Source organism: Scylla paramamosain, chromosome 25, assembly GCF_035594125.1.
Source record: "Scylla paramamosain isolate STU-SP2022 chromosome 25, ASM3559412v1, whole genome shotgun sequence".
NCBI classification, from domain to species: Eukaryota; Metazoa; Arthropoda; class Malacostraca; order Decapoda; family Portunidae; genus Scylla; species Scylla paramamosain.
Window position 1 is genome coordinate 8136344 of NC_087175.1, and position 25647 is coordinate 8161990.

The 25647-nt window shown below is 38.8% G+C and overlaps 1 protein-coding gene across 3 annotated transcripts in view; it reads right to left on the reverse strand.

Annotated features, from left to right (window-relative positions):
* Positions 1 to 23126, reverse strand: part of LOC135113197 (cytoplasmic polyadenylation element-binding protein 1-B-like) — a 272466-nt gene extending 249340 nt beyond the window's left edge. For all 3 annotated transcript variants that reach the window (XM_064028329.1, XM_064028331.1, XM_064028328.1), the window contains exons 1-2: positions 22951 to 23126; positions 10809 to 10965 (exon numbers count right to left, since the gene is read on the reverse strand). In XM_064028329.1, coding sequence (XP_063884399.1) covers positions 10809 to 10965; positions 22951 to 22965 — 172 coding nt within the window. In that variant the 5' untranslated portion in view covers positions 22966 to 23126. The remainder of the gene's footprint in view (positions 1 to 10808; positions 10966 to 22950) is intronic.
* Between the last annotated feature and the right edge of the window lie 2521 nt (positions 23127 to 25647).

Sequence of the window (25647 nt, forward strand, 5' to 3'; positions counted from 1 at the left end):
TAAGGCTGCTGCATATGTCTTCATCGACAGCAAAGAATACTTAAGCAAGACTGACAGCATCCTCAGCGACACTACCAAGTTCAGGAAGATTTCAAGAAACCCTACAGCAGCCCTCAAGAAAAGACTGAACAAGATAATAGCAAAGAATAACTCCACCTGCGATGTTAAGTTCGAAAGACTCACAGGCGAATATGAGATGGGATACTGCTATGGCAATGTCAAGACCAACAAGCCAGGCAACAAATTAAGACCCATAATATCCCAAATTCCCACTCCTACCTACTACATCGCTAAAAGACTGTGCGCCCTCCTCACACCGTACATTCCTACCTCCTATTGTCAGCAGTCAGCCTCAGATTTCATCGATATCCTCAACAACAGTGACGCAGAAGGAAGAGTTGCCTCACTAGATGTCGAATCCTTGTTCACGAATGTTCCAGTGGATCGCACCATCAACTACATCATGGAACGTGTTTATCACAATGAAGCAACACCTAAGCTTGCGATCCCAGAAGCTGTACTCCGAGAACTGCTGGAGTGCTGCACTAAAGAAGCACCTTTTACCTGCCCCCACAGTAACAAGCACTGCCAGATAGACGGCGTGGCAATGGGTTCTCCTCTCGGTGTACTCTTGGCAAACTTCTTCATGGGTTGCATCGAGGAGGAAGTTTTCAAGAAAGTAAAAAAGCCGGATATATATTGCCGGTATATTGACGACATTTTCATCAAGACAAAGGACGCAGCCGAAGCAGAGCATCTTAGACTTCACCTCCAAGAAACATCTGGGCTAACATTTACTATGGAAAACAGCAAAGATGGAGCCATGCCCTTTCTCGACGTCCTAGTGCAACAAGAAGAAGGAAGATTTACCACCAGCGTCTACACAAAACCAACAAATCCTGGACTCTGCTTGAACGGACGAAGTGAGTGTCCCACGAGATACAAGGATTCCACTATCTCAGCCTACATCAGAAGAGCGCTTACACACTGCAGCACGTGGAAACAAGTCCACTAAGAAATACAGCGCTCAACTCAAGTCATAAACAACAATTTCAGTGAAAAGGACATCAACCGCCTAGTAAAGAAAATTGTCGACAGCTGGCATAACAAGAAACAACAAGAGGATAAGAAAGGGAACATCAACATCTTCTATAAAGCAACTTTCTCTACCGCCTATGAAGAAGATGAGAGGGCCATCACGCAGATTATGAAGAGGAACATCAAGCCTTCCGACCCTGACAGACAAGTTAAACTGATAATTTATTTACAACACCAAGAAAACCAGCCATCTTCTTCTGAAAAATAACCCGTCAAAAGAGAAAGAGAGCCTTCAAAAGTCACATGTCATATATAGGTTTACGTGTAACCAAGGAAACTGTGAAGTCCTTCCCTCCACCTATGTTGGCATGACGACAACAAGACTCTCCCAACGACTAACTTTCCACCTCGCAGCAGGAGCACCCAAGAAACATCTGAAGGAGAAACATAACATAAACATCACAAGAGGAATGCTAGTAGATAAAACGGAGATCCTAACTACATGCCCAGACACCAGGCGTCTCCCCATCTTAGAAGCACTATATATAAAAGAGACAAACCCTACATTAAATCAACAATCCGAAGACCTACAAGCATTACCAAGGGCACGAAGACCCAGCTTGGCTAGCAGCCCAGCACAGCCTGCGACAGCCGTCAGCCAATCAGAGACCAGGATGCGCAGCGGGGTGACAAGCCTACCGGTATAAATACACCCCCGCAATCAGCTTGAGCCATTCTCTCTGACACCCTCACTACGGATAGACCTTCGCTACTGAAGAAGGGTCAAGGACCTGAAATCGCAATCTAGCGAAAATGACTAGCTTCAGCGAAGTCATACAGCCAATTAAAAAAGAATATAAGACAATCATAAGATATAAAGAAAATATCTTAAGAAAAATAATAAATGCTCAACTAGCTATCACATTCAATGAGATATGTATTAGAGAAAGACTCCTGCCTATATACACCCTTAATATATATATATATATATATATATATATATATATATATATATATATATATATATATATATATATATATATATATATATATTATATAATATACATATACATATATATATGTATATAGATTTTTTTTGCCTTTGGCCAGTATCCTTCCTACATAAAAAAAAAAATTATATATATATATATATATATATATATATATATATATATATATATATATATATATATATATATATATATATATATATATATATATATATATATATATATATATATATATATATATATATATATATATATATATATATATATATATATATATATATATATATATATATATATATATATATATATATATATATATATATCATATTATATTGTATATATATATATATATATATATATATATATATATATATATATATATATATATATATATATATATATATATATATATATATCATATTATATTGTATATATATATATATATATATATATATATATATATATATATATATATATATATATATATATGTATATATATATATATATTTTTTTTTTATGTAGGAAGGATACTGGCCAAGGGCAACAAAAATCTAATAAAAAAAAATGCCCACTGAAATGCCAGTCCCATAAAAGGGTCAAAGCAGTGGTCAAAAATTGGTGGATAAGTGTATTGAAACCTCCCTCTTGAAGGAATTCAAGTCGTAGGAAGGTGGAAATACAGAAGCAGGCAGGGAGTTCCAGAGTTTACCAGAGAAAGGGATGAATGATTGAGAATACTGGTTAACTCTTGCGTTAGAGAGGTGGACAGAATAGGGGTGAGAGAAAGAAGAAAGTCTTGAGCAGCGAGGCCACAGAAGGAGGGGAGGTATGCAGTTAGCAAGATCAGAAGAGCAGTTAGCATGAAAATAGCGGTAGAAGACAGCTAGATATGCAACATTGTGGCGGTGAGAGAAAGGTTGAAGACAGTCAGTTAGAGGAGAGGAGTTGATGAGACGAAAAGCTTTTGATTCCACCCTGTCTAGAAGAGCAGTATGAGTGGAACCCCCCCCCCCCCCCGACATGTGAAGCATACTCCATACATGGACGGATAAGGCTCTTGTACAGAGTTAGCAGCCACGGGGGTGAGAAAAACTGGCGGAAACATCTCAGAACACCTAACTTCATAGAAGCTGTTTTAGCTAGAGATGAGATGTGAAGTTTCCAGTTCAGATTATAAGTAAAGGACAGACCGAGGATGTTCAGTGTAGAAGAGGGGGACAGATGAGTGTCATTAAAGAAGAGGGGATAGTTGTCTGGAAGGTTAAGTCGAGTTGATAGATGGAGGAATTGAGTTTTTGAGGCATTGAACAATACCAAGTTTGCTCTGCCCCAATCAGAAATTTTAGAAAGATCAGAAGTCAGGCGTTCTGTGGCTTCCCTGCGTGATATGTTTACCTCCTGAAGGGTTGGACGTCTATGAAAAGACGTGGAAAAGTGCAGGGTGGTATCATCAGCGTAGGAGTGGATAGGACAAGAAGTTTGGTTTAGAAGATCATTAATGAATAATAAGAAGAGAGTGGGTGACAGGACAGAACCCTGAGGAACACCACTGTTAATAGATTTAGAAGAAGAACAGTGACCGTCTACCACAGCAGCAATAGAACGGTCAGAAAGGAAACGAGATGAAGTTACAGAGAGAAGGATAGAAACCGTAGGAGGGTAGTTTGGAAATCAAAGCTTTGTGCCAGACTCTATCAAAGGCTTTTGATATGTCCAAGGCAACTGCAAAAGTTTCACCAAAATCTCTAAAAGAGGATGACCAAGACTCAGTAAGGAAAGCCAGATCATCACCAGTAGAGCGGCCTTGACGGAACCCATACTGGCGATCAGATAGAAGGTTGTGAAGTGATAGATGTTTAAGAATCTTCCTGTTAAGGATAGATTCAAAAACTTTAGATAAGCAGGAAATTAAAGCAATAGGACGGTAGCTTGAGGGATTAGAGCGGTCACCCTTTTTAGGAACAGGTTGAATGTAGGCAAACTTCCAGCAAGAAGGAAAGGTAGATGTTGACAGACAGATCTGAAAGAGTTTGACTAGGCAAGGTGCAAGCACAGTTTCGGAGAACAATAGGAGGGACCCAATCAGGTCCCTAAGCCTTCCGAGGGTTTAGGCCAGCGAGGGCATGGAAAACATCATTGCGAAGAATTTTAATAGGTGGCATGAAGTAGTCAGAGGGTGGAGGAGAGGGAGGAACAAGCCCAGAATCGTCCAAGGTAAAGTTTTTAGCAAAGGTTTGAGCAAAGAGTTCAGCTTTAGAAATAGATGTGATAGCAGTGGCACCATCTGGTTGAAGTAGAGGAGGGAAAGAAGAAGAAGCAAAGTTATTGGAGATATTTTTGGCTAGATGCCAGAAATCACGAGGGGAGTTAGATCTTCAAAGGTTTTGACATTTTCTGTTAATGAAGGAGTTTTTGGCTAGTTGGAGAACAGACTTGGCATGGTTCCGGGAAGAAATATAAAGTGCATGAGATTCTGGTGATGGAAGGCTTAAGTACCTTTTGTGGGCCACCTCTCTATCATGTATAGCACGAGAACAAGCTGTGTTAAACCAAGGTTTAGAAGGTTTAGGACGAGAAAAAGAGTGAGGAATGTACGCCTCCATGCCAGACACTATCACCTCTGTTATGCGCTCAGCACACAAAGATGGGTCTCTGACACGGAAGCAGTAGTCATTCCAAGGAAAATCAGCAAAATACCTCCTCAGGTCCCCCCAACTAGCAGAGGCAAAACGCCAGAGGCACCTTCGCTTAGGGGGATCCTGAGGAGGGATTGGAGTGATAGGAAAAGATAAAGATATGAGATTGTGATCGGAGTAGCCCAACGGAGAAGAAAGGGTGATAGCATAAGCAGAAGGATTAGAGGTCAGGAAAAGGTCAAGAATGTTGGCCGTATCTCCAAGACAGTCAGGAATATGAGTAGGGAGTTGCACCAATTGCTCTAGGTCATGGAGGATAGCAAAGTTGTAGGCTAGTTCACCAGGATGGTCAGTGAAGGGAGAGGAAAGCCAAAGCTGGTGGTGAACATTGAAGTCTCCAAGAATGGAGATCTCTGCAAAAGGGAAGAGGGTCAGAATGTGCTCCACTTTGGAAGTTAAGTAGTCAAAGAATTTCTTATAGTCAGAGGAGTTAGGAGAGAGGTATACAGCACAGATAAATTTAGTATGAGAGTGACTCTGTAGTCGTAGCCAGATGGTGGAAAACTCGTAAGATTCAAGAGCGTGGGCACGAGAGCAGGTTAACCCCTTCGTTACCGATGAAGTACCATAGTACTTCATGTGAATTTTCGGCTGCCGAACCGATGAAGTACGTGTGTACTTCATCGGTTATTAATGATAGCCAGGGCTCCATATTTCTCGGTTTGTATGGTTTTAATTTACGACAGTGACAAATTGACTAATTGGCACCTTGTGTTTCAAGGACGTTGGGCGGTGGTGGCGGGGGTGGTGATGTGAATTGCCGCCACCCCTCAGTGTGATTTGACAGTGACACGCGTTGCGTCATGGCGTCTTTGTTTTCCTCCAGCAGTGATTCTGAGAGTTATACCATTTTTGACGATGACTTGCAAGGATCAGACGATATTCCAACACAATCAGAAGGCCTTGCAAGTGATTCATTAACATTAACTACCTACACGAAATTATGAGAAGCGCTCGAAAAACTCGGTCCGGGGGAAGGGGGGTTGGTACGCGTCGGGATCATGGAGTCGGTAACGAAGGGGTTAAGTCATTGCACACATAAACGCAGCATCCAGCTTTGGATCGAAAATGAGGATAGTGAAAGTAGGAGGGAACAGAGGGAACAGAAAAGGGGCTACTGTCAGTTGCCTGAGTTTCAGTTATTAAAAGATGATGAGGTTTAGAAGAGGAGAGGTGGTGTTATACAGATTGAAAATTAGATCTTAGACCACGAATGTTGCAGAAGTTAATGAAGAAAAAGTTGAGGGAGGTGTCAAGACACTTAGGGTCGTCGACAGAAAGGCAGTCCGACCTGGGGACATTTATGGTCCCCTCCCCAGATGGGGACTCCGAGGCTGGTGTAGGAGTCGCCATGATGATTTTAAAATTTTTGGGTGAAGGGTGTGTGTGTTATTAGGTGCTTGTAGTTTTGTGAGGAGGAAGAGAGTTGTCTTTAGAGGGCAGGCTGTGACTGCCCCCTTGTGTTGTGAGACACAAAGGGAAACGTTCAGTGAGGTCACAGCTGGGTTTAATGATAAGTTCACAGCACCCCCTGAACAGTGCTTTAGACCTCACTGAGTAATTAAAATAAATAAATAAATAAATAAATAAATAAATAAATAAATAAATAAATAAATAAATAAATAAATAAATAAATAAATAAATAAATAAATAAATAAATAAATAAATAAATATATATATATATATATATATATATATATATATATATATATATATATATATATATATATATATATATATATATATATATATATATATATATATATATATATATATATATTACAATTTACAATAGTTTTATTATATTATGTAGACAAATCAAAATCCCACTCAAATTTCTGCTGCACACCAAGGAGATAATGGTGACACACTAGTATGCCGCAGAACACACTTTGAGAATCACTGTCCTATATTGATGAAGATATGACAAAAAAAGTGATAACAACGATGATACATCCGAGATTGGAGTATGCAGCATTAGTGTGGTCGCCAAGTTTGAAAATGGATACAAGAAAGTTAGAAAGAATCCAGAGAGCTGCAACTAAAATCCCTGCAAGCTTGAGAGAGTATAGTTGAGGAAAGGTTGAAGAGATTGGGCCTGACTACACTAGAAAAAAGGAGGGAAAGAGGTGATTTGATAGCAATATATAGAATACTGGAAGGAATGGAAAAGTTGGACAGAGAAGACCTCATGATACTAGAATACGAGAGACACAAGAGGACATGGAAGGAAATTGAAAAGGAGTGTTTGCAGAAGAGACATCAAGAAACATAGCTTTCCACACAAAAGTGTAACAGTGTGGAATGAACTTAAGGATGAGACTGTGTGCAAAGACAATTCATAAATTTAAAGAAAATCTAGATAAAAGTCGATATGGAGATGGGATGGCATGAGCCTAGTGTGGCTCTTGTCCTGTATTTCACAACTAGGTAAATATAACAACTAGGTAAATACACACAATGTATGATGATACTGCAAGACGATTTAAATAAGATAAATAGAAGAAATAAATCTTGGCAACTGGAATTCAAGTAGATGTAAAGTAATGGAGTTTGGTATGAGTGAAAAAAGAATACAATATCATTAAGAGATGGATAGTGATAAGTTAAAGAAATTGAAACAAGAAATCAGTTTGGGAGTAACAGTTACTGAAAATTTGACTCCAGACAGACACATTGATAAAATTACTGGAGAGATTAAGAATGGCATTGTCATATTTGGATGAAGGAATGATAAAAAAGCTGTTGATTTCCATGATAAGACCAAGATTGGAATATGCAGCAGTGGTGTGCCCTCCTATGAGGAAGAATATTATAAAATTGGAAAGAGTGCAAAGAGAAGTCACTAAGATGGTTCTGGAGTTGAGAAATTTGACCTGTAAAGAGATTAAGAATGTTGGAAATTCCTACCCTTGAAAATAGGAGGGAGAGAGAGGAGATTTAATAAACATGTATAGAATAATAAATGGTATGGAAAATGTGGACAAAGAATGTTCATAAATTTACACACAGTACAAGGGGACACAGTAAGAAGTTAAAGAAAGTAAACTGTGGACGAGACATCAAGAAGTATAGTTTTCCTCACATAAGTGTGAATAAATGGAATGAACTCAGTGAAGACATTGTGAATGCTGGAACTGTTCATGCTTTTTAAGACCAAACAGGATAGATATAGAGTGGGGTTACTATGAGATTACTCCCCTCCTGTAAACCAAAACTAGGTAAATACAACTAGGTAAATACACACACACAAATGAAGAAATAGTTATATGAACTTATTTGTAGATGATGCTAAGCTGATGAGAAGGGTAGGAAATGTAAATGACTGTATGGTACTGCAAGATGATATAAATAAGATACATAGATGGAGTAAATCTTGGCAAATGGAATTCAATTTAAGTAAATGTAAAGTAATTGAGTTTGGTAAGAGTAAGAAAATACAATATCATTATGAGATGGATGGTGTGAAGTTAAAGAAGTAAAAAAAGGAAGTGGATTTGGGAATAACAGTTACTGAAAATTTGACTCCAGACATTGATAAAATTACTGGAGAGACGATGAATTTGTTAAAAAGAGTAAGAATGGCATTCTCATATTTGATAAAGCAATGATAAAAAAAAGTTGTTGATTTTCATGATAAGACCAAGATCAGAACATGCAGCAGTGGTGTGGTCTCCTCATAAAAAGAGAAATATTGTAAAATTAGAAAGAGTACAAAGAGCAGTCACTAAGATGGTTCCGGAGTTGAGTAAGTCAACCTATGAAAAGAGATTAAAAATGTTGGAAATTCCTATCCTTGAAAATAGGAGAGAGAGAGAGAGAGAGGGGTGATTTAATAAACATCTATAGAATGCTAAATGGTATGGAAAATGTGGACAAAGATTTTATAAATTTAGACACACAGAGTACAATGAGACACAATAAGAAGTTGAAGAAAGTTAACTGTAGAAGAGACATCAAGAAGTATAGTTTTCCTCATAGAAGCATGAACAAATGAAATAAACTCAGTGAAGACATTGTCAATGCCATAACTGTCCATGCTTTTAAGACCAAACTGGATAGGTATAAAGATGGGATGCTATGAGATTACTCCCCTCCCATAAACCACAACTAGGTAAATTCAACGAGGTAAATACAGGAGATACAAGAAAAGAGACAAAAAGTCAAGAAATTGCCGGAAGAGCCAGAAGTTAGAAAAGATAAGGGACCAGATCACCTTTGTGGAATTACAAAATGGGAAGAGAAATAGCAACAAAAAGTAATGAAGAAAAAGATTTGGGAGTAATGATCCAGGACACACTATCATCTGAAAGGCACATCAACAGAATATTTGGCTCTACATACAGCTTGTTAACTAACATTAGGATGGCATTTTATTTAGATAAAGAAATTATGAAAATACATTATGAAATTACGAAAATGATACAACCTAAATTGGAATACGCAGCAGTAGTTTGGGCTCCACATAGAAAAAAAGATATACAAAACTGGAAAGAATACAGAGGATAGCGATGAAGATAGTACCAAAATGAAAGACTTAATCTATGATGAAAGACTTGACAAGATAGGATTACCAACACTACAAGAGAGAAGAGAAAGAGGAGACCTGATAACAATGTACAAATTAGCATATAATAAAGAAAGAATAGACAGAAATGACTTGGTACCACAGATGGAGGAGGGAGAGAGAGATGAAAGAAGGGGCATGGGAAGAAAATAAAGAAGAGTGGATGTTCAAGTGACATCAAGAAATACAGCTTCCCGTATTGAACTATTAAAATCCGGAATGATTTGAAGGAAGATGTGGTTGTGGCAAATAATAAACAAATATTTAAAGAGAAACTGCATAAAAATGGTGATGGAGACAGGACAAAATGAGCTTTGGCTCATGCCCTGTACAATACAACTAGGTAAATACACACCTGCCCACCACACAAACAGTGTTCTCACATTCCACTGCCACAGCCTGAGAATGCATGTCATTCTCCTCACTCATACAGTAAACTCACTCTTGTCAGCAACATCCCTGCTATCTCACACTACATCTTCACAACTGTATTGTATGAACACAAGTTTTTCTTCACTATGGCTCCTAAGAGACCTGCTAAGAAATTCCTGGAGACACCCCAAAGTGTGCAAGGAAGGTGATGACTCTGGAGAAGGTCAACATACTAAACAAATTATGGGAAGGCATGTCTTGTGCTGCTGCAGGGCTTTTTTTTTTATTACTTTAACATGGTATTTGGTTGCTTGGGGTATTCTTACGGTGAGGGCACTAATTTTCCACATATTTTCTTACCATATTTGTGTCTATTACTTAACCACTCTGGATAAAGAGGATGACTGTACAGTAGCTCTTTCATTGTATGTGAAAACATTCCCTGGCACACCAGGCACACTATGTCTTTTTCAAACATATTGAAATGTGTATCGGAGGTGTCAAGGGGCAAATCTCAGTTAATTCAGGAACACAGCAAATTTAACATGGCTCTAGTCTAGAATCAAGGATGCCAAAGTATTGATGGTCAACTTGTAATTGATAAAAATTATGTTTCTATTGGGTCCATTGGAAAAGCTCCAGGCTCCCCTACTTCACTTTACTAAGTTTTAATTAATGTTATCAATAAAAACAGCAATACAAATGACCAATATGAAATAAGATTTTGTGATGAAAATCACTGCAAATCAATACAGATCTCAACAAAAGGAAAACGCAATGAAATCAGCCTAAAGATTGATGTCAGAGAAATTAAAGCAAGGCCTACTCCTCTCCTCCATCATCAAGTATCTGTCTTGAATACTAATCTCCTTACACTGAGTAAGGGCACAGTACTCTAACAATAAAGATGGCTAAGTAACAAAAAATTATTGGACTATTCAAACATGCTGGACGTTACCATACAAATGCTTTTAGATTTGGATGCCCACTTTAAATCACTCTATTGATCCCAAATCTTTATGATGATCCTATCTTCCTTGAAAGATTTTTTTCCCTCTCTCCCAATATTCACACATGAAACAAGTGATTCAATCTGCACAAAGAGCTCTGCCATTCCTTGCTCACCAATTGAGTTCCTGGATGAGGTGTCTGGGATAATGTTGTGCAAGTCAAGGGAGTTGTTGAGGAAGGAGTTGATGCGCATGATGGTCTCCAGACTGGTGTTCTCCCCAGCCTCACTGCCCCCAAGGCTCAATGACCCATACAGGTCACTCAGTTCACCCTGTTGAAAATAATATAAAGTTTAACATAATAATAGATCATATCATTCATTCTACTTCCTGCATGGCACTAGAAGATTCAAGGCAACACACAAGATACTCACAGAAATCTTTCATTTTCTCTTTTAAATCATTTCCACACAAGATCTGAAAGCATCCTCATATTCAGGAGTATTTTATGCCTGGGAAGTTATGTTTAATTCGAAGCATTACTTCATAATAGCTGGATATTACAATTTTAAGTGAAGTATAAACCATAAAAATTGATTCCCTAACTTATGCACTTAATCCCTGCTTTAGGTGAGGTTGAATTCCTGAAAACCCAATCATATAGCAATCCACTGTATAGCAAGCTTAAGATTGATTAAATGGAAAAAAAAAAAAAAAAAAAAAAAAGAATGCATTCCTACAGCTATTATTTTTGCTCCAATTTTTTTTTCTCATCTTTTAATGCACAAAAAAACTACGGGCAAACAAAGGATCTGAGCAATGGAGTTTGCCCCCTTACCAGGTACCCTCACTACAGATGATGATCAGCTTTGTGTCCAGATTTAGGCTTTTATGAGATCTTTGGGGGGGGCCTTTTCACAAGCAAAATATGATGCAGGATGTTGAGCAGAAATGGTGGCACACTTTGACAAAGTTTAACACAATGAATATATATAAAGCACAATCACTCAAGCATACACAAGGCTTGATAAACAGTGTAAGAGCATGGAAAGAATTGAAGAACTGAGACTGTAGTGTGAGTCTCTCTGGTTAGTGGCGCTACAACAGACAATCATAATGGCAAGCATAAAGCATCACACATGTATCATACAAGCAAAAACTAATCTTGATGGTAACATGGAGCAACATGTTATGTTTGACCTCACAAGGCAGACCCCTCTGATAATGATAAATATCGTAATAATGACCAGGATGACAATGATGATCCTCTACCACTAACCATGCTGTCCTTCATGGTATCTGATTTTTCCTCAGAGGAAACTGACATGCATTAGGAGGAAGTCACAAATAAGGATCTCGCCTATACTGCTGACATCCACATTCACAAATGTATCTGTGGGTGATGAGCCTGGGACATCTGGCACCCAGATAGGCATTGTGACCGACAGCCTCCTGGACATGAAATCACATTTACTGAATTTCCTAGGGCACACCAGAATGTGAGGCAAATGGGACAAGACAAAATGGAGCAGTAGGCATGTGAGCTGTACCCAGTGTTGTATCTAGCATAATGAACACGCAAACCACCACCCTTAGGGAGTATTTGATACATTGTTATTCTATCTCTACTCCTGGCTGAGCTAAAACACCACTATCAGACAATAACACTATTGAAAAAGAAAGAGCTAGGTGCTGCTTAAGATGTTCCTTCAATAATTTGATGTCAAGTATTAATGGCAAGATGTCTAAGAAAAATTTTTTTTTTCAACCCCCCCAATTCTAAAGTTAGGTTCCCACACCACATCCATCACTTAAGGGGACCAACTGAGTTATTTTCCATTTTCATTATTTATTAACTAAACTGCGCTAAATTTCTGAGCTATAAAGTTCTTTTTAATGAAAATACAAAAATCAGATGTTTAGATTTTTAAATTTTTGACAAGTTTTTCTTGAATTTTCTTGAAAGCTTGCCATAGGATTCTTTAATGGTTTTATAAGAAAATTGTGACAATTTTCATTTTTGGTTTCACTGTCAAGAAAAAAAACCCAAAAATTTTCAACTGATTATTTCTTTTAAGCTAGAAAAATCTAAACACTTAATCAAAATTGACACACATTTTTTAGGTGTTTTAATTCCCTTTCTAATGACACCAGAATCATCAAAACTGGACAATAAATGGTACAGAAATATGCCTCAACAGCACAATAAATTAATTTTGAGATGTGGGACTTCAAAGTTTAAAGGGATGCTCATGTGCTCTTCATCCATATATAGCTATACAATACTGGAATTTTTAGGTGTCAAGCATTATAATGTATTTGTTTGGAGTTGTAGATGATTCTGAGCCATAATTGCAAGCATTAGATTCATAGATGACTTGTGTTGGCATCTGGAATCTCGTAGATGGAACATCACACACTTCGTTGTTACAACGAGGGTGTGCCACACTGATGCATGTGACCCAGCAATTGGTGACGAGTGTCAAGCCAGGGACTTTTTTACATTTTGTTTTAGGGCAATGTATGTTGTCCACCAATGCCTGAGCTGCTCCACTGAAACTAAAACATTATCTCCAGTGAATGAGATTTCTTCAATGCTCTCAAAAATGTTTTATCTCTTCATTAAGATTCTCTTGCTAGTGGAGACAACAATGTTGAAGGCAGTGGCTGTAAGTGTACAGCAGCAGACACAGCAGTAGTAGTAGTTGGAGCAGTAGAGGCAGAAACATAACTTGTATATGAAGTGGGAGGTGTGGGAGGGGAGGTGGCAGGAAGGGCAGACCGTGACACGGGAGTGCAGGCTGATGTGCCATGAGGCTATATGCACACAATCATGTTGTTCTCTACTCTCAAATAACATCTGGCATGCTTTTGCCAGTACCTCACTCCTTTGGGTAAGGTAAGACTTCCTCTTACACATCATCACGAGAGCAAAAAGTGGGGACTCAGTGAATGCTAAGAGGGTGTAGAAGTTGTTGAAAGAAAGAACATCACAAATTCCCTTCCTCTCTTTAAGCATGCACAACACACACTGAGGCTCATTCTTGCCAGACTGTGAGAGGAAACTTTCATATGCCACCATAAAAAAAAAAAAAAATTGTTCCTCAAACTTTTAGTTTTTTTTTATGAATATTTTCTACAACCAGTTCACACCTACAATGACCTTGACTGAGCGATTGTGTGAGCAAGGGATATTTAAATGGGTATTTAAACTTGGATGGCGAATTATTGTGTGCACAACGGGAAGTATTAAGCCTAAGAATGCCACGAGACGATTTTTGCATTTTTCAACATTTTTTGGATTTTCAAATCAGTCGGTCCCCTTAAGGTTGAACTGTATCACTATCAGGTATATCAACTATTGCAAACAGGGGACTTAGTCAGTGAACATTGATCCTGCTCAGTGAAAATTTTTAAAATCCTTAAATATGAGAAATATAACATGTTGAACAATTTTCTCTTTTTTCTTTTTACTCATGTAGGAGAGGCACCAGCCAAAAGCAACAAAATTTATGAGAGAAAAAAAAAAAGACCCACTGAAGTGCTAGTCCCTAAACAGTCAAGAGTGGTCATCAAAAAATAAAGCATAGTGTCTTGAAACCTCCCTCTTGAAAGAGTTCATGTCATAGGAAGGTGAAAATACAGAAGCAGGCGGGGAGGTTTAGAGTTTACCAGAGAGAAGGATGAATGAATGAAAATACTAGTTAACTTTTGCATCAGAGAGGTGAACAGAACAGGGGTGTGAGAAAGAAGTGTGTCTTGTGCAGCAACACCAAAGGAGGAGCAGCAGCATGCAGTCAGCAAGATCATATGAGCAGTTAGCAGGAAAATAGCAGATGATAGCAAGAGATGCAATATTGTGACAATGGGAGAGAGGCTAAACACAGTCAGTTAGAAGAGAGGAATTGATAAGATGAAAAGCTTTTGACTCCACTCTGTCTAAAAGAGCAGTACAAGTGGAACCCCCCACACATGTGAAGCATACTCCATACATGGATGGATAGGGCCCCTGTACAGAGATAGCAGTTGGGGAGGTGAGAAAAACTGCTGGAGACAGCACAGAACATCTAACTTTATAGAAGCTGTTTTAGCTAGAGACGAGATGTAAAGTTTCTAGTTTACATTACAAGTAAAAGACAAACCAAAGATGTTCAGTGTAGAAGGGGGAGAAGTAAGTGTTACTGAAAAAGAGGGGACAGTTAGCTGGAAGTTTGTGTCAAGCTGAGAGATGGATGAATTGAGTTTAAGGCACTGAACAATACTAAGTTTGCTCTGCTCCAATCAGAAATTTTTGAGATCAGAAGTCAGGCATTCTGTGGCTTCCCTGTATGAAATGTTTACTTCCTGAAGGGTTGGACATCTGCAAAAAGATGTGGAAAAGTGCAGGATGGTATCATCAACATAGGAGTGGGCAGGGCAAGAAGTTTGGTTTAGATCAATGATGAATAATAGGAAGCAAGTGAGTGACAGGACAGAACCCTGAGGAACACCACTGTTAATTGACTTAGAACAGTGATCATCTACCACAGCAACAATATAATGGTCAGAGAGGAAACTGGAGATGAAATTACAGAGAGAAGGATAGCTGTAGGAGGGTAGTTTGGAAATAAAAGCTTTGTGCCAGACTATCAAAAGCTTTTCATAAGTCTAAGGCAACAGCAAAAGTTTCACCTAAATCCCCAAAAGAGGATGACCAAGACTCAGTAAAAACCAGATCACCAGTAAAGCAGCCTAGACAGAACCTATACTGGTGATTAGAGAGGGTTGTGACAGATGTTTGAGGATCTTCCTGTTGAGGATAGATTAGGAAAAGTTAGAAAGGCAGAAAACTAATGCAATAGAACAATAGTTTGAGGGATCAGAATGGTCACCCTTTAAAGGAATGGGCTAAATGTAGGCAAACTTCCAGCAAGAAGGAAAGGTAGATGCTGACAGACAAAGATGGAAGAATGCAAGCATGGAGGTGCAGTTTCAGAGAACAACAGAAGGTCCATACACCTTCCACAGGTTAAGGCCAGTGAAGGCATGGAAAGCATCACTGCAAAGGATCTTAATGGGTGAAGCATGAAGTAGTCAAGAGAGTGGAAGAAGGGATGAACAAGCCCTGAATCACCCAAGGTGGAGTTTTTAGCAAAAGTTTGAGCAAAGAGTGTAGTTTTAGAAATAGATGAAATGGCAGTGGTGCCACCAGGTTGAAATAAAGGAGGGAAAGAGGAAGACGTCAAGTTATTGAAGATGTTTTTATCTAGGTGCCAGAAATCATGAGGCGAGTTAATCTTGAAAGATTGACACTTTCTATTAATGAAGGAGTTTTTTGGCTAGTTGGAGAACAGACCTGGAATGATCCCAGGCAGAAATTTAAAGTGCACAAGATTCAAGTGGTGGTAGGCTCAAGTACATTTTGTGGGTCACCTCTGTATCATGTATAGCATGAGAACAGGCTGTGTTAAACCAAGGTTTGGAAGGTTTTGGTAGAGAAAAAGAGTGAATGCCATGCCTGACACTATCACCTCTGTTATGAGCTCGGCACACAGAGACAGGTCTCTGATACAGAAGCAGTAGTCATTCCAAGGAAAATTAGAATACCTCCTTAAGTTCCCCCAATTAACAGAGGCAAAATATTAGAGGCACCTCTGCTTTGGGGGATCCTGAGGAAGGATTGGAACAATAGGGCAAAATATAGATATAAGGTTAGGAAAAGGTCAAGAATGTTGGGCATATCTCCAAGACAGTCAGTAACACTCACCAATTATAAAGCTACAGTAGGGTATGTGACAACGAACATGATTCGTTCCAATGTAGCATTCATTATGGCAAAGGTGCATTATGGTGAGTGAAGAACCAATGGGGAAAAAAATAACTGGTTCCAGGGAACCAGAAAAAAAATCCACAATCTACAAAAGATACATAAAATGAGCACACTTCCACTCTAACATTTGAGATAACATGAGTACATACAGAACCCTCCTGAGTTCTGCACCTAATCCTAAATTCATACCATCTTGAGTTTCATACATTATCACCCTGAGTTTCATGCTACTCTGACAAGTATTGGTCACATTTACCTACTCTCTCTCTCTCTCTCTCTCTCTCTCTCTCTGGAAGTAAGAACAATCCTATGGATTGCTAAATAGAATGAAAATGACTTGAGAATGAATATGGAATTATGCATACAAGAGTGAGAAAGGATGCAGTGAAAATGACAAAATGAAGGGGGAGAGAGAGAGAGAGAGAGAGAGAGAGAGAGAGAGAGAGAGAGAGAGAGAGAGAGAGAGAGAGAGAGAGAGAGAGAGAGAGAGAGAGAGAATGACTTCCTTATCTGACAGATAAAGGGGAGGGGAGGTGACAGGGAGGGAGGTTTAAGACATGAGGAAAGAAGGGAGAGGAAAGGAAAAAGGGAGGAAGGGACAGGCAGTGGATTGGCAAGCAGTGGTTCGCACAGTTGGTGAGTTAGTCTTGTGAGTTTTAGTTTGATATGATTGAATTTTTATTAAAAACTCCAGTGCTTGCACAAGTGGTAAGTTTGTTATGCTATTTTTGGTTTGTTATTCCAATTGAATATTTACAAAAATTTCAGTGCATTACTGCAGTTATACGTTATAATGACCATGCATAGTTGTGTACCCTACTGTACTTCTTTATTGGGTATACTCATCTTCTCCCAACCTCTGCCAGGCACTCGGGGAGGGAAAGTGTGAGTTTTTGCTGCAGGTGATGCAGTAGCTCCTCCCAACGTTGCCTTACTACTATCTCAAGTTTCTGGAAATTTGGCATGTCCTTTTCATGGATTTGGGCTTTAATGATGGCCCAAATATTTTCAATTGGGCTTATGTCCGGGCAAATCAGAAATAATGTCAATATCCTGCTCAGAGAGCCTGTTTTTTACCACCTTTCCAGTGTGGCAAGGAGCCCTGCTCTGCTGAAAAACCCATGCATCCATTTTCTGAAAACTAAACCCAAGACTTTCCTTTAATATTTCAATATATCCTTGGGCATTCAGTCTCTCCTTTAAGGAGAACCACCAAGTTTGTTGGGCCACCATAGGAGAAGCTGCCCCAGACCAGAAGTGAAGGGGGGGGATTGTGCTTCACAATCTTTTGTGTGAGGTGTGGATCAAGAGGGTGAGACCCTGGCCGCAACCAAACTTTAGTTGTTAGACATACAAAACTTGGCCTCTTCTGACCACAAAATTCTACTCCAGTCTTCAGGACTCCAGGTGTTATAGTTCCTTGCAAAAGCAACACTCTTTTGTCTTTGAGGAGAAGTAACTAGGAGCTTCTGGCAATCTGGTACTTTCTTGAATTATAGTCAGTCACTGATTGCCTTCTGTATGGCGTGAAAACCAATGTTTACCAAGACTTCGGAATCACTTTCCCTCAGCTGCTTTGCTGTAAGTCAGATTAGAGTCCAAATGCCTTTGTAAAGAAGCAAGAAGCCAGTGGGTAAAGGTAGTGGGGATGGCTCACTGCCTCCCTTGACAAATTTTTGTACGAGGTTCTGTATGAGGTTTTAAATTCACACGTTTTGCTACATTGGCCCCATTCATGTTCGCTACATGAAGACCTATGATTCGTGTGATGCTACCGTGACTTGTCCACCTCATATTCGTTACCAAAACACCACAGCATGAACAAAATCAAAATCTTTTCAACCGGAAACCATAGCTGATTGCACATCAAACTGACACTGGTAACCTAATTAATTGATACCAGTCATTGTTGCTATAGCCCTGCATGAGGGGAAGAGATACACTTGAGATGAAAAGCAGTCAGTTTGTCCCAGGGCATTTTTTTATGCTTGCTGAGAGGCTGAGGTGAAAAGCCAAAAAAATATTGAAAAATGCAAAATCATCTCATGGCATCCTTAGGTCTAGTACTTAACAATGCAAGCATGATAATTTGTCATCCAAGTTTAAATACTGTTCAAATACCCACTCACACTAACTCAGTCAGTCAAGGTCATCTAAAAGTTTACGAAGAACAGTTTTCTTTATGGTGGCATATTAAAGTTTCCTCTCACTTCCTGGCAAGGAAGAGCCTCAGTGCGTGTTGGACATGCTTAGAGAGAGGGAGCAGTGCACTATGCAGCACACACAACTGATCATGTCAATTAACTTCATAGCAAAGGTGTACAAGATAACCATTTTTTTTTTCTGAAAAAACCAAGCCAGATTGCTTGTCTTGTAACAAAGTTTTTCTCTCTCATATGAAAAATATAACCTAAATCAAGTTTTGCCCGCCTCTAAAAATGTTTGCCTTAGACTAGTCTAACAAACTAATTTTTTCAAGTCAGTATGTGTTTTTGTCAATAAGATGAAAACCAAATTGAAGTAAATTTCATCACTTACAACTCAGGACAGTATAACTGGTATTCATATAAGTATAACTGGTATTTGATATATGCAAATTTGAAATATGTGAATTCCATCACATGCGACTAACCTAAATGAGCCAAATATTCTTAAAATTCCCTATTATGCAAGTAGCAGCGATGGTGCGACTGGTTGGTGAGGTAGGATGGTTGACTCATACTAGAGCGTGGTGTGTACAAATGTTTTCTTGCATCTTCCTTACACTGCACACACCCCACAATTTAATTTTAATTTGTTTACAAGGTCTTTTCGTATTATAATTTACAATTCATCTTTTCTAATGTGCTTTACTGTTGCTTTAGTGCCTTACTTTTTGTGAAACTGTGCCAGAACAATTATTTAGAGGGTTCAAAAATGGGTCGTGGAACATAACCCCCTATAACTAATGGGATGATACATTCTATATATGTGAATTCTCATCATGTGAGCTTTTCACAGAATGTAACCCTCACAATTAATGTATATCTGGTGTAGTTCTAAAGCTGGTTTCTGTCATTAAGGTTTGATATATGTGAATTCTCATTATGTGAGCTTTTCACAGAATGTAACCCTCATATATAATGTATATCTGATGTAATCCTAAGGCTTGTTTCCGTCATTAGCTCTACACAAGAGTCAGCTACATATTGTGTTAAAAATGAGTAAATTTCTAATATTTAAGGCCCTTTTCACATGACTCCACCAGTGGCAGCCTTTAGTTACCTCCCATAGTTTGCAATGTAGTTTCTCATACGAGGCCACTACAGTTGCCTGGGCAAGTAACTGCCACCGACAGTGGTGCACTCTTGCAACGAGTGGCTGCCACTCACTGTTGGGCATTGTTTCAAATGGAAGTTTTCACACAATGCCACCAAGTGATACAACTGTAGTCCATAATCCATTACTTTTAAGTGTTACACCAGATTCTGAAAGGACTAGATGTTTCCAGTGGGTGAAGGAAAACAACGTATAGAAGACTGCAGAAGTGAAGGTGAACACACAAGACCTTATTTGCAAAGCAAAGAAATGCCCAGCAAATTGGGATCCATCCAATGAAGATTACAGCATTATGAGGCTCAGAAGCTCCTCAAATGAGGGCTTGCTTATACAAAAGAAATTTAAGAATTTCTTCTTATCAACCCATAAATCACTGTAAAGTCTCTGCTTATTCTACATGAAAGCATCTGATGTACACATATTCTCTTTCAAGAGGGTCTCCACTTTCTCCTGTTCAGCAAAACAAGAAGTGGCTCCTCCTCTGACAAAATTCTGTCCAATGACAAACATAAGAAGGGATGGCACAAGTCAGTGACTGTCACTGCTTGCAGTTACCCATTTCACACAGGAGCAACCAGTGGCTGCCACCAGCAGCACTGTGTAAAATGGGTCTAAAAACATTTTAAGAGGCCAAGCAAATGTTTTGATGAACATCTGAAGACAGAAGGAATGCAAACCATTATAATTTATTAGTAAAATTAATGGGAAGAGTGAAGATACTGGTCTAGTTAGTTATTTGTACAGTAAGCAGAATAAAGGTAAGATTAAATAGAAAAAGAGATTGAAGACAGGCTGTTCAATGACGGGAGTTGAGGAAAAACTTTTCAATTCCACATTGTTCAGATAAGGCCCAGTGTAGGATTAACTGTTGAGAGAGAGAGAGAGAGAGAGAGAGAGAGAGAGAGAGAGAGAGAGAGAGAGAGAGAGAGAGAGAGAGAGAGAGAGAGAGAGAGAGAGAGAGAGAGAGAGAGAGAGAAACACGGACAATAAGACACATAGGCTAGTTACATGGATGCTGTTTTGGATGTAAAATTTCCAGTTGAGACGTTTAAAAAACATCACAATCAAATTCAATGTACAAAAAAATGGGTAAGTGTCACTGTATGTCACCTTAAGTAGCCTTCCAGGCTACTTAAGGTGGACTGATGATGTGTGGTTTTTAGGCACTGAATAACACAAGGTCTGCCATGCCCCATTCAGAACTTGTGCAAAGATCACGTTATGTATTCAATGGTTTTTTGCTTCACTGCATGAATGATTCCATTTCTATTAGGCTGAACATCTAAGAGATGACAAGAAATGCATGGGAGTCATCAGCATAAGGATGGATGGGGCAAGAAGCTTGTTGGAAAAGTGTTCTTAGACCAGTTCCATAACTGGTCCAAAGTACCAAAATACACCCCAAAAATCTAACATTTAATCAGGATACATAGTGAAAAATGGGCTACATTATCCCAGGCAGTTACCATTTGTGTGTTTAATTGTTTTTCCAACCAGACTTCCTACATTATGTATAACCACCGATCCCAATACAAAATACAACCATGAAAGCATCTGATGTACAAGTATCCTCTTTCAAGAGGGTCTCCACTTTCTTCTGTTTAGCAAAACAAAAAGAAGTGGCTCCTCCTCTGACAACATTCTGTCCAATGACAAGCATTATAAATAAATTTCATCACAAGCATGTGTGTATTCACCTCGTTGTGACATACAGGAAAAGAGCTATGCTTGTGCTGTCCCATCTCCATATCTATTTTTGTCTGTCTGAAATTAATTTTACCATATTTCCATCAATAACTTCTCTGTCCAAGTCATTCCAGACCTCTACGGTTCTATGTGGGAAACTATTTTCTTGACATCTCTTCTACAAGCATCTTTTTCAGTGTTTTTTTTTTTTTCCCCATGTCCTCTCAAGCCTCTTGTATCCCACGTCACCAAGTCCTTCCCATCCAAGTTTTCCATTCAAGTCATCACTGTACAGTGATCAAATCACCTCTCCCTCTTCTCTGTTCTAATATTATAAGGCCCAATTTTGACAGTTTTTCTTCGTATGGTTGATCCTTCAAACTCGGAAGTAACTTTGCTGCTACTCTTTGTATCCTTTCCAATTTTATTATAGTTTTTGGCACTAGGCAACCATACCCCAGCTGCATACTCCAATCTTGGGCGTATCATGGTCAATATATATATTTTTTTTCATTTCTTCACCCAGATGTGTAAATGCTGTCCTTATGTTTCTCAGTAGGTTACATGTTTCACCTGTAATCTTGTGTGTGTGTGTGTGTGTGTGTGTGTGTGTGTGTGTGTTTCAAATAACCACAGGCAAAAGGCAACCAAACAGTGTGCCAGTCATGTATACAGGCATGCCCATCAAATAGTTTTGAACACCGACTATATGCCCATCAAATAGCTTTGAACACCATCATATACCTTAACTTTCAGCAGCCAGCCAGTCTGAACAGCGTACACTAAGCTAATTTGTTGCCTTACCAGGTTGGGTTCCCAAGGAGAGAACGACACAGACCACCACGCTAACCCAGTAAACAAGACAAAAGACTAAATGTTAACAAGTGACAAATGGAAAGGAGTGCCCAAGAAAGCAGTACGTAATAAAATGTTCAACATTATCACACATTAAATTTCGTAGAGCTTCTTTCAGAAAATCCCCAAAGCCATTCTTTGAAACCCTAAGAATGCGGTTTAAAGCTAGACTAAAATGAGAGCAACGGAATATCTGTAGCTTCCCAGGTCGTGTGGGAAACAAATACCTAATGATGACGTCATCTTGTGCCACTTCCAAGAGCCATGGTCAGGAGTTAAGCTGGTACCCCAATGAGAACTTAACATCAAGCTGCCCCCTCACACTGTAAATTATGGCACTAACATTTAAAAAAAAAATAAATAAATAAAATAAAAAATCACGGGAGGAACCAGCACCCACTGGTCGACACGCCAGCCATTTTTCACCACACTGGGTTCTAGGGACTCAAAGCTGGCATCTGTACGCTATCTTTATAGAAGCACGAGCTTCAAGTACTTACCAGGTCTGAGAGGAAAAACGCCAAGCATATGAGTGTTAAAAGCCACAAGCAGTTTTAAATAAAGAAAATAATTACCGGTGTGATGTGTGTCAGCCTGCAGTATACTGTACCCTGCATGGCCACACCGCCATCACCGCATTAACACTTACCAGTCCACTCTGCATCGTGCCGCCTTTTGTTCTTTCCGCTCCAATCACAAAATATGTAAAACTAAAAGCAAAGTTCCGCAAAACGGCCCCAACGCTAAAATACGAGACAGACAAGCACAGAGCGGTACGCTATCCACTCCTTGCCGAGCCGTGTATAGCGTTTAACTGGTTCTTGATGCATGATCTGACGCTCATTTTATGATATCAGTTACAAAATATATGGTCAGTGTAAACAGCTTTTCGTATATACATGTTTTATAACTAATAAAATGGTATACTATCTGAGATGAAAAAATATTTAATAATTTCTCATTCATTTGTCATAAGCTTTGATTTGGCAGATGACGTCACAGAAGCAGTCATTTTTCCTCAAGCTTCATTGAACGACTCGGATTCAGGGAAATGCATGAAACCCTTACGGTAGTTTATGCCATGTTTGTGAAATTAATTTGCAAATGCAAAAGAGAAAGCTACACTTGAAATAGTATATATATATATATATATATATATATATATATATATATATATATATATATATATATATATATATATATATATATATATATATATATATATATATATATATATGCTTGTATATTGAGTATCATTAATCGTCTACGTAAGCGAGGCACCATTACTTCTTGGTGATGGAAAGGATTAATTGCTGTGAATAAGCTGTCACTAATTGGTCGTGCTGATCAAACAAATTATTATTCTCTGCCGTGTGATTTTTACAAGTATAAGCTGGCACCGTTGCTATTTCAGTGAAACCAGAGCTCACGCTGCTGCTACCGTACTATATCTTACTACAGGCAGTAATAATCTGACTCACTACATCGAAATGGGCGAGACAAAAAAAAACAAAAAAAAACATTACCAGCAGTGCTCTGCAAAACTGGCCCACATTGAGCTGAGAAGTGTGATGACTGACAGAGCTATCTTCCATTGTCTCCGCTGAGGACGTTCATTATAAGCAAGTTGCCGTGCAGTAGTAATCCAAGAAACTGTGGGACAGGCTTTTCTATATTTACTAGCTGCCAAATGCCTGTGGCGAACTATCGTTATTCTATGCTAGTTCATATGACCTTATGAATGGTGAACATGGGTGATAATTAAAATTAATATTCAGTTAAGCTGGTAAGAAAGACGACTGATTTTTAAATGTTAAAAAGTAAATAAATTAATAAATAAACACTAAATAAATAAAATCTGGAACATACGCACACTGTTAATCATCTGTATCTCTGCAGTAAATTTCATAATGTATTTTTAGGGACATGAGAAGCGCGTCATTCGCATGTATTAGAATCGCGAATTAAATTAAGAAATTATCCTCCCTACGAAAAGACGTACTACATACTAGCATATTACAGCTAACGTACAGTTCAGAGTTAGTGGTCAACATACAACAAGCTAATGGTCGCAAGCGACTCAATTACATCCTAATTATTGATATGATAGTCACGTCATGAAAGTTACGTGTTGAGTACTCATGCAGTGTCGAGTAGTCAAATCTCAGTTTATATACATATTTGTCTATCTAATTAGATATCTAGTTATCTATTTATCTAATTAGCTAGTTAGCTAGTTATCTATCTATCTAATTAGCTAGCTAGTTATCTATCTATCTATCTATCTATCTATCTATCTATCTATCTATCTATCTATCTATATCTATATATATATATATATATATATATATATATATATATATATATATATATATATATATATATATATATATATATATATATATATATATATATATGCGGATGTGGTTGCGGATGCAGATGCGGACATGCGGATGCGGATGTGGCTGTAGATTTCTTTTTATCTCTGTATCCATGTTTGTAGATGCGGATATTTTTTTTTACACAAATCACAGTAAATCAAATGGTTTCGCGTCTGCCACACAAAAGCTTCAGCGAGGAAACAGAGAAGAGGAAAACAAAAAGCGAAAAATATATAGAAAAATATATATGATAACAAAATAAGTAAAAAAAATGTATGATATATTTCAAGAATGTGCTAAGTGCATATGGGTAAGGGATGTGGGAGGCAAGGGGATGAAGAGAGTAGAAGTAAGAAGAGGGTGGATGGGAGAGGGACAAAAGGGTGTAAGGGACAAGAAAAGTGAGTACCTACTTATTCCCTACTACTTCCTCTGTCCCTCTAATTCTTCACTCACTCATTACTCTTCGTCCTTATATTCATGGGAGCAGACCTCCCACAGCAGGACAATGCAGGCAGTAGTGTTGCAGGTTACTGAAGGAAAGAGAGTGGCACAGAGGACAGGAGGTATAATGAGGCTCGTCTGCCAAGCCCGCAACCTGCCACACAGGTCGGTAGCCGAGTCTCAACCGCGTCGACACCACATTGTGTCTCCGGACCCACAGGCCCCGACGGCGGTACTAAAAGCGATGATGACGAAATGCATCATAGTGCTGAATGGTGACGGTGACCGCCCGCTGGTCATCCGTCCTGATGCTGGTCGAGAGTAGAGAGCCTGCTCGGATCCTGGACTTGAGACACTGGAAGGAGGGGCTGGGGCCAGCGTGAGGGGCAGGCAGTCCACATAGCAGCTTTAGCCAGGCGATCCACGGCGTCACCATGAGACAGTGATACATGTGAGGGGATCCAGACAAACTTGATATCTAGTGACCGGTCATGAGCCAGAGCCAGGCCTGTCAAGATCCT